Raw genomic sequence first — 16,566 nt, forward strand, 5'->3', positions numbered from 1 at the left:
TATGAAACAGTGGGCAACTGGTACAATGACACATAAAGAGAAATCCAGCTGTTTTTCTTTTAGATGGGCTGGTGTGAACTCTGGGCTGTGCACACATAAACACTGATCTGAGAATGCACAACTATTGGTTAGTTAATGCAGATTGAGTAACTTAGCAACTATTTTCTACAATTACAAGGAAAACAGCCTCAACTACATCATCTATCAATCATTTATCACCTATGAATCATCTATCTATCTTATCTATCTATCTGTCATCTACTTTTTTCTTCCTTTCTTCCCCCTTCTCAGTTTTTGTTGTTGTTGTTGTTTTTGAGAAAAGCTCTCCACATTGTCTGAGATTGATCTTTAACTAATAATTACACTGCTTCAGTCTCTTGAGTGTGTTTCAGCTATTAAATCCTAAGAAGTAGCCCATGCATGGGATAGTGTCAAAGTGTTTTCATGTCTTTGTGATAGACACTATCAAGAAGTAGCATTCCTGAACCACATAAAGAATTTCTCATTAAAATACATTTATCAATATCTAGCATACCCATTAGCTAATATAGTTTAATAAAAATACATTTTCAAAAAGTAAAATAATATTCTTCATGGTATTGTTGAATTAAAAAGCCTTTTCTTCAAAACTCCAAGTACCAGGAAAAACTTTGTTACTGGTATGATGTTCTTTTTAATATTTAAATTTTGCCCTTTGCACCATAGGACAGATCAAAAGATCTAGCACAATGTATTTCCATTCTTACTGACCTACTTTTTAATTGTATGTGAAAAGCAACCAACCATACAATTCAGCGGAAAAAACAAACTTTTGTACCAAGAGTCTGCAGTTGTGAAGATGACTACACACACACTGACCTAAGAACAAGGGCAACAAAACTCATCAATTCGTCTGGCCTCATAGATAGTGGCCAAGGTCATGGACTTGTATAGACAAACACAAGAACTGTGATTTCATTTCATTTCTTAGCCCAACTCACTGAATTCCTCATATGTTAAACAACAACCAGAATTAAATCTAGCCCTATTCTGTCTTTGGGTTGCCACTTTCCCCTTTATCATATTAAAATGAATACAATGAAGTAGTTTCTACAAGTATTTATAGAAGAAATATATGCATTCCTACCTCCATTATCTTTCAGATGCAGAGCTATCTTTGTGTCATCTGAAAGAGAAGATGGAAGTTATTACAACAGAAAAATATTTTAAAGATGCATAAATCTCATGCTAGGTAACCGAATCAATTGCTTTAACTCAAACATTTGCTTTTTACAATTTAGAGAGTAATTTCTAGCATAGTAAGAGAGAAAGCTCCAGGTTTACATGATATAGCAATAAAATTTCTCTCAGAGATTGATTAGGCTAAGGCATTAGTAAAATGTCTGAGCCTCAATTCTGTGACAAAGTTTAAAAAAACTAGTTTTAGCATGAAATAGATTTTTAACTTTCTAAAACAACTTAGAATAGGACTTCAGGTACTTGAAATCAAGGCTGACAATATTACAAATTAAGAGGAACAGTTAGGATTTCACAATAGTTAAAGTTTTATCTTTAAATATTTATATCAGATATGGATAAATTTTCATCTGCATGGATAAACATGATGTGAAATTTTGCATTTCAAATTGTATTTTACTATCAAAGTTGGGGTTTCAATTAAAGCATTTTTCACAATCTTTAGACTACTGACCCGAATCATTTGAATTTAAGTATATGTTGCTTTTAAAGGAGCCACAATGCATTTGGCTGTTATCCTCCATCTTTCTTTATTTCACTTACTTTATAATACCCACTTAAATTTCAATAAAAAACTAAGGCTTCAAATTTAATTTCCTATTCTAAATAAAGCAATGCTTATGACAATAGTATATTAAACTATGTTCTCCCCTAAACAAATATACTGTGCCCCCTACATCTTATTATACCACAAATCTTAGAAAATTATCAAGCATTGGCTATTACATTTTCTCCACACATGAATTTTATCTAGGCATTAACACTTTAGTAGTTTTATCTTCTCCATAGAAGGAGCTACATTTCAAAAACAATTTGGTGATGCTCACAGTGTCTCTGTGATTGACTGCATTCAGAAACTATAACTATATAACTGTATGTGAGTTACATTATCTATTGTTTAGAATTTTATATCAATAGTCATTTTTTTGTGCATATTTCTTTTGAATCCTGTCCTAAATGTAGGTTGATGACTACCAAATTTAGTCACATAAAAAGAAGGAAATGTTTCTTCTTTAGGGGGAACAAAACAACAGATAATGGATAACTAAGGCTTAACAAGAGGAGCAGTATATGTAAAGACTTCCTTTATGTGTTTTCAATTCATGGTAATTCTAAATCTGAAAAATCATTTGGAAAGTTAATTGGCCAAACTATATTCTTTTCTTCCAGCTTTAGGGGTTACCCAATAATCTTCTCTTTTCTATCAAAGTAAGCAAGCAAAGAATCTTGTGGGTACCTTCTGTGGGCAGGCTGGTGGGCATCTGTGACGTCACGGCTCTCCTGGTGGTAGTCAGGACCCTGAATTGCATGGTGGTTGTGTGTGACGTCGTGGTGGTTTGAGAAGTGCCCGCTGGCTCTGTGCCGTCACACATTTTCTCTTTTGACTAGTAGGAGACACAGAGGTGAAAATCAGTAGGCTGGAGATTTGTGTCTTCTTAACTTATGAAATTGGACTATAAAGCACAAAAACAGAAAATTATTTTTGTGTCAGGTTATTTATTTTGCTAATTTACAAAGAATTTAAGATAAGAGAGGGAGCATGTAACAAATTACACCAATTTTTTTCACTGATTTTTTAGATATTTGGAATCATTTTCATCTGTTTTACTTTTTGCATTATTCTTTATCTTGCCTTTGTTTATTTGATAGGTATATCTATGAAATATCTAATATCAAAAGGTAAAAGAAATTAAAGTTAGAAGAAAAGTTTGTTCCTATAGGAAAGGTTTAACACCTACTTGGATAGACAAAGTGGAGATACTACATCTTAAACATTTCCTCATTGTTCCAGGCTCTTTAGTGTCCTCAAAATTAGTCTTCTCCAGGTTGAACAGAAATTTGAAATTTCATTTGCTCTTATGAAATATCAAAAACCACATAGATAAAGCCCTCATTTAAACACAGCCTAATTCTCCCCACCAGGGTTAAACAGAAGATACCAGGGAGAAACATAATTCCTTTATCTTCTCAACTCCAAAGGTCCAAAGCTCCCTTTAACTATGACAGAAGTCTCTAGAACAGCTCTCATAGCTCATGTATCTTATTTCATTCCATTTGTATATCTCTCCACTGAAATTCTTCTCCCTTGAACTCACAATAATTGCTCTTCTTAATCTCCTATTTTTCCATCACCTCCACCTAACTTTTCAATATCTTCAAATATGTAGTATTTGTAATCACCTTTTCAGAAAATGCCCAATCCTGCACAAAGCAGATCTTCCTTAACCTTGCCCACGCCAAAGGCAGACAGGACAGGACAGGACAGGACAATCATGCCCTTTGGAAACCCCACAAACTATTCAGCATTCTCATTCAGAAAATCAAAGGTGCTTGAAAATGATTTTGTATTTGGACAATCACATGCTCAAAGGCCATGGGACCAGTTCCTTCATTCTACTTAGCAACTACAATCCCAGAGTGATTCTTGCTGTTTTGCCTTGGGTTTACCTTTTATTTCCTTGATGAAAGGGACCATCAGTAGGATTTCTTTACAAATCTTACCTGTTTCTTCCTGAATATTTCCCCTTTCCTTCTATTTCAGAGGGAAGTCACCATTTTTTTAATATTCTCTCCAGGTGCATTCAACGCAGTCCACTCCCTTGGGTTTTGTGAACTTGGTATATGAGTAAAATTTTGTCATTTTAGCGTGAGTCCTTTGTAATTCTCTGGTGACTTGTTACTGCTAACAGTCAAACATGCGTAAACATGCCTAATCTTACACGCTATGCTCCAGTTGCTCCACAATAATCCTGGCATTGCATTATTCTACTATGCCATCCATTCATATTTGGACTTCCTAACAGTCTAGTGTATGTTGGTCATCTCAGGCGCCTATTTTTTCTACTTCGTTACAATTCTACTGTTCTATGTCCAACTTGGGATTTCTCCTATCAGTGTTTTCATGTATCTCCATAGTTACTAAATCCCCCAATGGAAATTAATGGCTAATTCACATAAGTGAACACAGATGCCCACTCTTGGTTTCAGTGACACATATTCATTTATCTCCCGGCTCCTATCTTAGTGTCCCTTGCTTCCTTGTCATTCTTCCTCCCATTAGTTTTGGAATTCTTAGGTGTATTTCTTGATCCCCCATTTCACTCTGTGCTTTCTTGTGCACTTCTATCTCTACACCCAGGACTGCACTTAACATCTTGATATTGGGTGTTTACAAATCTGTATCTCATGTTGACTTTCTTTTATCCCTTTCTTTCTTTCTTTCTTTCTTTCTTTCTTTCTTTCTTTCTTTCTGTCTTTCTTTCTTCTTTCTTTTTTGAAACAGGTTTTCTCTGTCAGATCCAGCTGTTCTATATCTCAATATTGGACCAGAATGACCTCAAACACACAGATATCCACCTGTCTCTGCTTCCTGAGTGCTTAGACTGAAGGCATGTGTCACCATGCCTGGCTGACATTCTTCTCTTAAAAGCCATGCTCAAACATTCATCTATTGAAAGGCCATATGCATATGGATATCCCAGACATTTCAAAATAAGTCTGGAATGGATTTTTTTCTGTTGTTCTCTATGAGTAGTTATTATTAAACATCTTTGTATTAAAGGTAAAATCTTGGATTTGGTTTGTTTTTGCAGTTACAAAAGAAGATGGTTATATATAATGCAAATTTAAAAGCAAAACAGTATTAGTATTTTCAAGACATAAAGAAAATCTCTAAACATGTTTTTTAATTATCTTTATATTCTTCTTTGCAAAATAAAGTCTATATGTACAATAGGAACAAAATACATTAAGTAGCATTTAAAAGCACAAATATAAAAAATAGAGTTGGTCTGGAGGAACAACTGCCAATGCAAATTTTGCTTAAAGGAGACCAATCTTGAATAATCAGTAGATGGGGAGAGAAATATAAACAGTTTTCCTCCTGTGAAGGCAGAACCAGGGGTATCTTGAAATCCACGAGTCTTATAGACAAACTCTCTCTGGCAAGACACAATCTACCCGGGAATTCCCACAGACTAAAATGAAATAAATGCACATTTCTAATTACAGGAAATGAAAAGAAAAGCAAACAAAAAGAGTCTGACGGAGAGCAAAACCAATGAGCAACTTGCACATACAACTGAAACTAAAGTAAAATTGGGAAACAAAAGTGCCAACACGGCTCATACTATAATGAAGACTTTAATGTGAATGGCAAGGATTAAAATACATAGAGGAATAAATTTAAAAAATATTGAGAGTAGAGGCTAAAAGTATGGATCAGTAATTAAGAGCACTGACTGTTCTTCCAGAGGACCCAGATTCAATTCCTATCACCCATGTGGTGGCTCACAATCATCTATAACTTCAATTCCAGGGGATTTGATGCCCTTTTCTGGCAATTCACTCACATAGCAAATGATGCAGGCAAAACCCTCACCCACCTACCGACACACACACATCAAAAGAAATTTTAAGCAAAACACACGGCTGTAAAACTCAGGAGCTCCTGCTATGTACATTGTGAAATGTATTCAATATGCAGCATAAGTTTCCACCTCACTTGATTCAGTGAAGTAGAACATCACGAGCAACATGGTGAATTTCTTAGTCAGAGGTATAATATCTACATATTGTGTAGGAAGAAATACTATGGCTGTAGGCTGCGAATCAGAGAGGCCAATATGACAGCCGACAGGATAGTCCTGGCAAGAGCTGTGTGTCATTTAGACTAATGTGGGGACCCCTGTGATAGTGGAAGTTATTAAAGAATTAGTTTGTTTAATGGAAGTGAGTGCAAAGAAACTATTTTACATATTCGTCAAAAAACCTGCAACATTTTAATAAGACTACTGCAATTCTGAAGTACAATATGAACATGAGTACATGTGATTGCACTGTGAATGACCAAGAGCATGTTTACTGCCAGTATTGTATGCTGCTTTCCCCTGTTAAAAGCACAACTGCTCAGATTTGACTCATCACCAAGAAGCATTTTTGTTTTTCAACTTATCTGTGTCAGTTTCTGTAGTTGTCATTTCTTCATTTTTGAAGCTCACTATCCTACACATTAGAGAATGTTGCACCCACATCGTATGCAAGGAAAGTGGACTGAGTTGATGAACTTGTGTGCTTACCTGTGAAGCAAGGCTTGCTTACCACAAAGCTAGTGATGTGGAGTATTTAGTTACAGGAAACAGGAAACATAAATTATTACAGAGTGCATTAGATCCTGACCTTCTTTCATGCTATCACAGTCCACAGAGCATGGTGAACTATCCACCATTGTACTCAGGAGACTTTTCCCTGCCTTGTATGGTTTATCAGGGGAGTACTCTGGAGCAAGAAAGCTAAAATATCTGGATCATATTCTGTATCTATACACAATTATGAACATTCATTTCAAGTATCTTTTGAGAAAAAAAATTGATTACATGTGTCAACCTGGAACACAAGCTAGAATTATCTGGAAGGAGGGAACCTCAACTGAGAAAATGCATCCATAAGATCCTACTGTTGGGCATTTTCTTAATTATGATTCATGATTGGTCAGGGAGGACCTATTCCATTGTGGGAGGTGCCATCCCTGGGCTGGTGATCCTGGGTTCTCTAAGCAAGGAGGTTGAGCAGCCATGGGAGCAAGCCAATTAACAGCATCTCTCCATGGTGTCTGTATCAGTTCCAGCCTCCAGTTTTCTTCCCTGTTTGGATTCCTGTCCTGACTTCTTTCAGTAATGCTTAGTCATATGGAAATAAAGTCTTTCATTCCAAGTTATATGTTTCACTGCAGCAACAGAATGCCTAACTAAGACAATCAACAAAACAAGGATGTGAAAACATTATGGGTTTATAAATGTATTTTCTTTGGAACTGTGCCAGGTAATTGAGATGATGATTCATGTAAAACACTCTAATTGCCCAAGTGAATTCCAAAAATCAGATTAAAGTTTCCATACCAATAGTGCACTTAAAAGCTCAACAATATTGGCTGGTTGGTTGGTAGGACTTTTGACACTGAGTTTCGCCATTTATCTTAGGTTAGCCTCAAATTCACACCCTCCTGTATGCTAGGATTATATGGATATTCCATGTTGACTTTCAAGAGTGTCCTTTTTATTTATTAATCTTAAAATTTATTCTGTGATACTGGAATTTGACTGAGGGCCTCATACATGCAAAGCAACTGTTCACTGAGGTGAATTCTGAGCCCCACAATATTATCAAGGCTGTATTTCTCAAGATCTCTGTGAGTCTGCTAACCTCAAGTGTATCTTCAAAAAGTAACCCACCATTGTCCTAGTGGTTACTACCGCAGCCCTGTGGCTTGACTAGATTCACTAGATGAAAAATTTGTGTCATTGTTAATTGTCATTATAATTTATTCTTTAAAACTTAGCAAAGGAGGGATCTAGAGAGATGGCTCAGTGGTTAAGAGTGCACACTGAAGCTTGGATCCCAGCACCCACATCAGGTGGTTCACTAGTCCCTGTAACTCCATCTCCTGATGAAGGGGCATTTTGCCCTCTTCTGGCCATTGCGAGCATAACATACATGTGGAGAACTACAACCAAACAGATATTCATATTTAATAAGGGACAAGAAATACCTAATTAACATCACAAAACTTAGGGGACTTTGAAATGACTGGCAGTAAGATTCAGGGAAACTTCATACAGGTTAAAATGACTTTCTTGTAAAAAAATTGATAATTACATTAACCTACTGTTATACCATTTCCCATTTGTTACAGCACACCAGCTCATTACAATTAATCTTTCCCCTCATACCATTATTTTGCTATTTGAGATTAAAAGAGAAGCACTGAATACTTAAGTGACAAAAAGAACAAACATTTAGGAAATCTGTCTTTTGTCCATCCAAGTTCAAATCCTGGATCTCTGGTTTCCTATATAGGTACCTAATCCTTTGGGTTTCATATCCACTTCAATCCCATATTCTTTTATCCCTTCTTTTCAAGATGACGATAACATTATCTCTTCAGAGGATGGGTAAGAAAAAAACTGTGGTAATATGCAAGACATTAGTCCCAATGCTTGGCATACACTTTCAATGTCTTGATTTTCTTGCTTTTTTTTTTTTGATTTTTTGAGACAGGATTTCTCTGTATTGTTTTGGAGGCTGTCCTAGAACTCACTCTGTAGCCCAGGCTGGCCTCGAACTCACAGAGATCTGCTTGCCTCTGCCTCCCAAGTGCTGGGATTAAAGGCATGCACCACCAATACTCGACTCAATATTTTGGTTTTTAAGCAACTAAATTAGGTACCATTCTAATTAAGTTTCAGTGTCACAAGTTGCATAAAATTGTTCCCAGTGCTTTACGATAGAACGCACCTGTACTTCTTCTGGGCATCCACTATCCACCCAGTCCTGCCGATGGCGATCAAATCCACTGGAGCATCTTCAGAGAAGATTCCATTGCAGTTGAAGAGAGGAAGCATAGCATGTAAGGAGGGAAACAGAAGGAAATACTGGTAAAAGGCAGGTTCCAGATTTCCAGCTTAGTGCAGCATCAGCTTTCTTCAGCTGAACTGAGTACTTTAGACACAGTGTACAGTTTGCTGAGTGACTTAACTTACTCATTCACTGTTCCATTGTCAGCATCATATAGAGCCAAACATCACTCCCCTGAGGCTACCACACTACACACTGCTGATATAACTCTAAGCATAATAAACAATTCACTATTATATAATGTTGGATTTATTTTCCTCATTGTCCTAGTTAATCACTACAATAAATGCACACAAATCACCTTAAAATCATTTAAAAAGATTTGTTTATTTATTTATGTATCCTCATCTAATAAACTCTTGATTGTGTATTAAACTCAGAGGTTTTGAAGTCTTGAAACAGCTTCCAAGACATAACATTTAAACCAGGTGTTCTCAGCCTTCCTAATGCTGCAACACTTTAATACAGTTCCTCATGTCATGGTGACCCCCAAATATAACTTTATTTTCGTGGCTACGTCATAACTGCAATTTATCTACTGTCCTTGTAAAAGGGTCATTTGACCCACAAAGGGGTTGCAGCCCATAGTTGAGAACCACTGCTTTAAACCCTGGTAACACCTGCTTGATAAAGGGGTGATCTTGATTCCTGAGCTATACAGGATAAATTATGGTGACAGCATGACTTATTTTGAATGTCAGAATTTATTCCAGGATAGACCCCTGGGTCCATTCTGAATAGATTGACTCCTGGAGACCTGAAGCTTAGTCACAAATAAGATTAATGGCAGGAATATTCCATCACTGCAGGACTGATCCTCAAGGAGAACCCTAGAAATGAAAGCAAAGTGAGCTCCTTGGTTGACAACACTTGTATGGTCACACATTTCTGCCAAAAAAGCAGGGCTAGAAGCTAGTCCTTGTCTCACCAGGTCTGCTTGGCTATGTCCTATGACTCTTTTCCTAATCCTACTTTTAATTCATTTCCCTTCCTTATAATAAATGGCAACCTTGAGCATAACAGCTTTTCTGTGCCATGTGAGTCTCTCCAGTGATCTTGAGTGTGTTTTGGGAAAATATTCAGCTATGCATGATTACATCACTCCAAAAATTTTGATTTGGCAAGTGCCTCATCAACGAAATCTTGTTCAGATTCTTTCCTTCAACTGGAATACATTCTGTCTATATCATCTATCCTTTACAACACATTCATTTTCAAGACCCAGCAGTTTTAACCCAGAGAATGACCCAGTGAAGCTTCATAAGTGCTGTGACCAACTTTTTATTCTTCATTTTTTCTTCTTCATACAGTTACTTTGCCTTTTTAAAATAATTTAACTTTTATTTTTTTTGTGTGTATGAGTGCATGTCTGGCATATGTATGTAGTATATGTCCATGTGTACTTCTTTCTGGGTGTGCATGTCTCAGTCACACAGGGGCTAGAGTAGGATGTCCGGTGTCCTGTTCTATCACTCTGTGTTTTATTCCATTCAAAACTTCTCACTGAACCTGTAACTAGGCTGGTGGCCATCAAGCCCCAGAAATCTCAACCTCCAACCTCCCAAAGCACTAGGGTACAGGCAGATAAGTGACTACAACCAGTTTTTGTCAAGAATTTTGGGGATTTGAACTCAGACCCTTAAACTTTTGTAGCCAATGTTCTTACCCAATGAATCATCTACCCAGCCCAATTTACACATGACTTAATGGCTAAACTTGATTGAGATCATTTTAGATTTAAGTCAGAGTTTTATACTGATTACATCTAATGTATCCAATACTTATAATCATTTTTATAGAAATTCAAATTAGTTTTGATAGTCTATTGGTATTAAGGATATTTATATTTCCCATTAATTTTAATAATTGAATATATATTTAAAGAATGTAGTGATATATTTTAATCTAATAGGAATTTATCTCTCTAGCAAAACAAATATGTCATCCAATTCTTATTTAATAATTTTCATACTACTTATGGTTTTAATTTGCAACCCTACTTTTGCTCTTTATTTATTTTGCAATGAGCTCACATAATGGGTTTTTCTAAGAATCCTCAGCAGAAACAAGGCTTTGCCTGACAGAGTATACTTTAATTCCAATGGAATGTGAAAACAACTTTCCTTTCAACAAGACAGACCATAATTACCATTTCCTCCAAAATGATCCAGTGAAACGTTTACTCACTGAAGTCTGGCTGTGTTACAGCAATCACCTGCATTGAACAAGCTCAAGGGTGGCATAAATGTACATGTGAGCTTTGGCATCCTGTTGCTGTGGATCTCCATGTGGCTGTAGCTCTTGCTGTTGCTCAGTGACCCTGTGGGATGTGGTGCCTATTTATTTCTGGGCTAGTGAGCTGACTGTTGTGTCTTCTTTTTATCTCTCGTCTGTTTAAATATTAAAGAATGTGTTGATACTTTTGGTAAGTGTGAATATGCTAGCTCTATAAAAATAATTGAGGAGTCACTTGACCACTGGTTATAAATGGAACAGATAAATTTAAATATAGTTAGCTTACGTATACTCTCACTTAAAATTACCACTTGGATATGCTTATTTACAACTTATAATAAACTTGTACCAAATCTTACAATTGTGTCACTGGCTAGGATCTTAGAAAAATTAGTCACTTAATTTATTAAATTTCCAAGGAAAAATCAGAATGCAGTTTCCTTGATTTATTAAACAATCCTCGAGTTATATTGTGTGAAATTAAGTTCTATTTGAAGTCAATTTTCTAAGTAACTCACTTGTTTATTTATTCACAATTCAATTCCTAGTAATTTTTCTGTAGTGTTATGGGGCGTGGGAGGGACTAAAGATGACAAAGCAAGTATAATTTGCTTTGGAAATGGGCAAAACCAGGACCAGGGAAGTAGGCAGTGAGTTAAGAATTTCCACTCAAGTGTGAGGACCTGGGTTAAGGTATCCAGCACTTATGGAAAACAGTGAGGCAAAGCAAGATGAGTCCTTAATCACTGTGCCAGGGAAGCAGAGATTGGGTTAGACGGGCCCATGGACACCAGTAGAAAACATGATTAAACTGAAGGACACAGACTATGGTTTGCCTTATGCACATTTGTTTATTTTTAATGTTTATTGTATTATGACAAATTCAATTTTCTTCAGTTGTCTGTTTTGCTGTATGTCCACTCAAAAGCTATTATTTCATCACTAAAAACAGTACCTGTGGCTTGGTGACTGGCTTTTCTAGATGAATCTATTAGGTCATCATTGAAATAGTAAAAGAATGATTAATGAAGACATAAGCACCAACCTCTTGTCTCTATACCCATATGTGCATCCATGTGCACCTGCATATTCATGATACATACGTACACACATGCATACCTTGATGGAAAAAGAACAAACCTGAGGTTTTCTTTCATGATTTTGTTTTAAATTTACTGATCCAAACAGTATCCAACAGTAATCGGTCAGCACAAATTCATGTGTGCCATGTAAATTTATATTACTTCTAAACACTATGAAAATAAAAAGAAAGCACTTTGGGGAATATTTTCCTGTATCCATGGAGATGCTTTTTAAACCACACCTCCTCAGCACAATCCTACAAAGAGCAATTCTGGCCATTGTATATCTTCCTAATATGTTGATTTTCCAACTTTTTAACAACATTAATCAGTGATACCTGCTAACAGAGTGAATTGAGCAAGATTCTCCGGCAACTGGATCTCAGTAATTTTCAATGTAAGCAAGCATCCCCCTTATCACTCTTATAACACCAACTATTCAGAAACGACTGCTTTCCTGTAGACTGTGACCAGGACCAATGCCTACTTCTACAATCCACCTAAAACGCCCTGCCCTTGTCCTCATTACATCCAACAGAAGCAAATGGCTTGTCCTTGGCTGCTATTGCTATGCTCTTTCACAATGCAGAGGTCTGGAACACCCATTTAGTCGATCCAAAAAGCCCTTCCTCTGCTCAGAGACATATCCGTCTTCCATCAGCACTGTCAGCATGTTCTCCACAGAGGGCCCAGTACTGAGTACAAGAATCTATGTTACAACTGGCTGTGTTCAAGTTTATCATGCAAGACTTTTGAGAAAAATGATTCAAAGTAAGGTGCTTGAATTAGAACTTTTGTCACAGCTGTTTTCTTCTCTATTTCCTTCAAGATTTATTTATGTGTGTGTGTTTGCGTGTGTGTGTGTGTGTTTGCGTGTGTGTGTGTGCGTGCACATTTGGTGGATATAAGTGACTGTGAAGATCAGAGTTGTCAAGTCTCCCTGGAGCTGGAGCTGGAGTAGCTGGAGTTACAAGCAATTCTGAGTTTCCTGCCTTAAATGCTGGGGACAAAACTTGGATTCTCCCCAAGAGCAGCAAGCACTCTTAACCACAGAGTCATTTCTCCATGCCACAATTTCCCTTAGTTAAAAAAGAAAAGATTCTGTTAGATTGTGACAATTGGAATTTGTTTTTCTTCAGTTGTTGCCTTTTTTCCCTGCATGTTCACTACCAAGATATGACTTAAGTACTAAAAACAACTAGGATATTCTACATTTTTACTTCAATCATTCAGACACACACACACACACACACACACACACACACACACGATGTGTATATTCATTTGAAATGAAGTAATATTACAATATGGATTAATTCAGTTAAATTAACTAACATATTTAACTATCACCTCAAATAGTTAAATTTTAGATAGAAACATTTCAAATGTACTTTCCTAATCATTTAAAACTATGCAATACCCTATTAACTTTAATAGTGGCTTTTACTGCAAATACCCCAGTACTGTTTTTCTCATCTATGTTATTTTCTTTTCCAAGTTTATTTCCCCATCTATAAAATAAGAGGGAAACATGAAATAATCATAAAAAGTAAAAGACTTGATTTTAAAAGACTTGCTTTTTATGGTAATGATTTGGAAAACACTGTTTTCAATACTTGAGTGATATCCAGGTGGTAGGCAATCAGGAAAGCAGACACCCATGAGCAGAATTTCCTTTCACAGGCAAAACTGATAAAGTATTCAAGAATGTATCCTTTGTATCACATTACTGTGGAATGCACATTTTATACAGTATGTAATGAATTGTATAAAATCCTTATCACATGTGGGAATTAGCACCATAGACACTTGTGAGAGAAATCCAAGTTTCTCTTGCAAATGGTCCCAGGTTTCTTCACTGTTTGGAAATAGAGACTACACAGTTTAGAAAATAGTCTTCCAATATCCATTTTAAGGAACCTTAAGCAACTGTTACCAGTGTTAGTATATCCAAATTTCTTTCCTCTTAGCACCATCTACTTCTGGGCTGCTAGAGGGCTACGTTTCAAATTGCTCCCCACTTCACTCAATATCAATGAGGCATTGATTTAAATGGTTCTTTCAAGCCATGCTAAAAGTACTCTACCCGCAAGGCAGTTCAGAAAACAATGTTCTTTTTGCTTACATAATGTATCAAAGCAAGAGATTGAGCATATCCTCATCATACTTCTTGTTTATCTCACTAAAACATAGTTTCAGTTTGCAAGGGGAGTCTATACTGTTGCTGGAAATCAAGTATTAATGCAAACATTAGGGAAGCTGAAGCAGTTTAGATGAGTTGAAACACCGTGATTTTGTTTCTAACAGACTCTCACAGGTAAGGTAAACAATAAGTAGAATGTTGTGGTTGGTAAGTGATGGGAAATATTCGTTTAAAATCTTAGAATGTTTAAGCATGGAAAGCAGATCATTAAATTTCAAATGTTGATCTTTACCATCAAAAATTTTAAATAAAATTTAGCCAAATGAATGATATGACATTTTGAATACAGGTGCACTTGTTTTCTTAATTGGCTTAAATATGGTATTAAAATTTTCATCCCTGAAATATCTTCTTAACTCTGCAAACATGATGCTTAAAACACACATGGCACACATCTCTGGGACAGACATAATAATAGAGGAATCTATTAGCAAATTAGTAGGCAGACAATACTGCAGGACAAGTTATGAAATTTTACCTTGTGTTATAGGGATGTGCAGTATGCTATAAGAATGTGACTTATATTTTTAGATGCATTGTTAATTGTATAGCATCAGGGTTGTTACCTTCCCATACACATGTGTGTACTGTGACCATATTCAGCTCCTCTATTGCTCTTTCTTATCCCTTTTTCCCCTTCCCTTTCCAAATCCCTATATATTTTCTTTGAATTAAGCTCTTGATGTTAATTGTAGCTCAAAATTACAATTCAATGTAAATAAATATAATTCTGCACAGAATTCAGAAAAGTTTCTCTAAGTGAGAATTTCAATAGAAAAGAGGGATGAAATCACCTGATACTGGATATCTGTGATGATGTTATTCATGCATGGTGCATACACACACATATAGATACAGATATCTGTGATGATGTCATTCATACACGGGTCATACAAACACATATAGATACAGATATCACACATTAGCGGCTCAATCTTTTCCAGGTCTTGAATATATAGTAACTCTAATATATATTTGCCAACATCAAGATTATTTATCCTTCCCATTCTGCTATGTCATAAATCTACACTATTCATGTCCTCTAAAGAATTGTTAAAGAAACCTGTCACTTGGTAATTTATTTTTCATTGATATGTTTTTCCACAAGGGAAAAAAAGATTTTCACAATCGACTTTTCATGCTGGAACTCTTATTCCCAAGTTCCCTGCTAAGGACTTTCAGTTTCACAGCAGGCAAGAATTAACACCAGGAATGAACCAATACTCAGGCTTATCTGGATATTAGGTTAATCCTTTCAGAAACCACTCTGGTCAAAAGCCACCGCTAATGTTGGCAAAATGATCTCAATTTCTACTTTTCAGGGGCTTGAGGGAATGATGACCATGTGAGAGCTCATTGAAATGGGTTTCAAATCAGTATACAAGCAAACAAAGTCGGTCTTACATGCAGTGATCCACTAATCCCCGATTAGAGCAAAGAAATCAGAGAAGACAAACAGATGTTTTAACTTCTAGCATGTTTACATCAATGCAATTGGGACTGTTTGATTTAGGTTATATATTAAATTAAATTATTTGTTTTATGGCATCACTAAAACTGTGTGAGTACTGCTTAGGAGGTACACAAGAAGGAAACATTTTCTCATTAGGAAACGGTTAAAAATCTATTGGAAGAAAATAACCTGAGAAAAAGACTGCAATATTGTTTTCATTGATAATTTTAACATGAACCTCTGCTCTCCATTGAATTCAGAAGCACTGCTTCTCCTGGTGAAACAGATGCTTAGTGGGTAAATGATGCAAGTTTGCATAATGAGTACAAGATCCTGCTTTACAAAGAATCCTGTCTTCCATAATTTTATAAGGCCAAGTCCCTTGCTTGGATATTGAGTTTACTTTTTATTTTTCCTTTCTTTTTTAAATCAGTAGAGAGAGAAATAGTGATGAAATTCTCAGTGGATTTCAGCTAGGTAATCAATTGCATAAGAATATGTTACAAATGTAAAGTAAGGCTTTTCAGAAATCATCATGCTTTGTCAAAATGGATTACTCCAAGGAGATGGGAACAGAGACAGGCAGATCACCAGAGTTCACTGCTCAGGCAGTCTAGCTTAACAGTGAATTCCTGGCAGGTCTAGCTGAGCAGTGAACTCTAGTCTAGTCTAGCTAAGCAGTGAACTCCAGGTTCAGTGAAAATCCCTGTCTCTAAAATGCAAGGCGGAAAACTCCTGAGGAAGAAACCTGGCATCAACCTGTGGCATGCACACAGAAACACACATAGAATGAGGAGAGACGGGTCAAGGGGGTAGGAGAACATGAGGGAATGGGATGGTTGAGTCGGGGGAGGGACAGAAAGGGAGAGCCAAAGAGGGAGACATTATGGGGTTAGAGAGAAATCTGGTGCTAAGGAAACTTCCAGGAATCCATAAGGATGACC

At 36.4% G+C, this 16,566-nt stretch overlaps 1 protein-coding gene across 1 annotated transcript in view; it reads right to left on the reverse strand.

The window, feature by feature from the left end:
• The window catches only part of Plxdc2 (plexin domain containing 2), a 388,489-nt gene that overhangs the window by 44,020 nt on the left and 327,903 nt on the right, over nt 1–16,566 (reverse strand). Inside the window, exons 10-12 of the mRNA XM_040755447.1 lie at nt 8,530–8,596; nt 2,474–2,621; nt 1,127–1,165 (exon numbers count right to left, since the gene is read on the reverse strand). Coding sequence (XP_040611381.1) covers nt 1,127–1,165; nt 2,474–2,621; nt 8,530–8,596 — 254 coding nt within the window. The remainder of the gene's footprint in view (nt 1–1,126; nt 1,166–2,473; nt 2,622–8,529; nt 8,597–16,566) is intronic.

The sequence above is a fragment of the Mesocricetus auratus genome, unplaced genomic scaffold (genome assembly GCF_017639785.1).
Source record: "Mesocricetus auratus isolate SY011 unplaced genomic scaffold, BCM_Maur_2.0 Super-Scaffold_100013, whole genome shotgun sequence".
Lineage (NCBI taxonomy): Eukaryota > Metazoa > Chordata > Mammalia > Rodentia > Cricetidae > Mesocricetus > Mesocricetus auratus.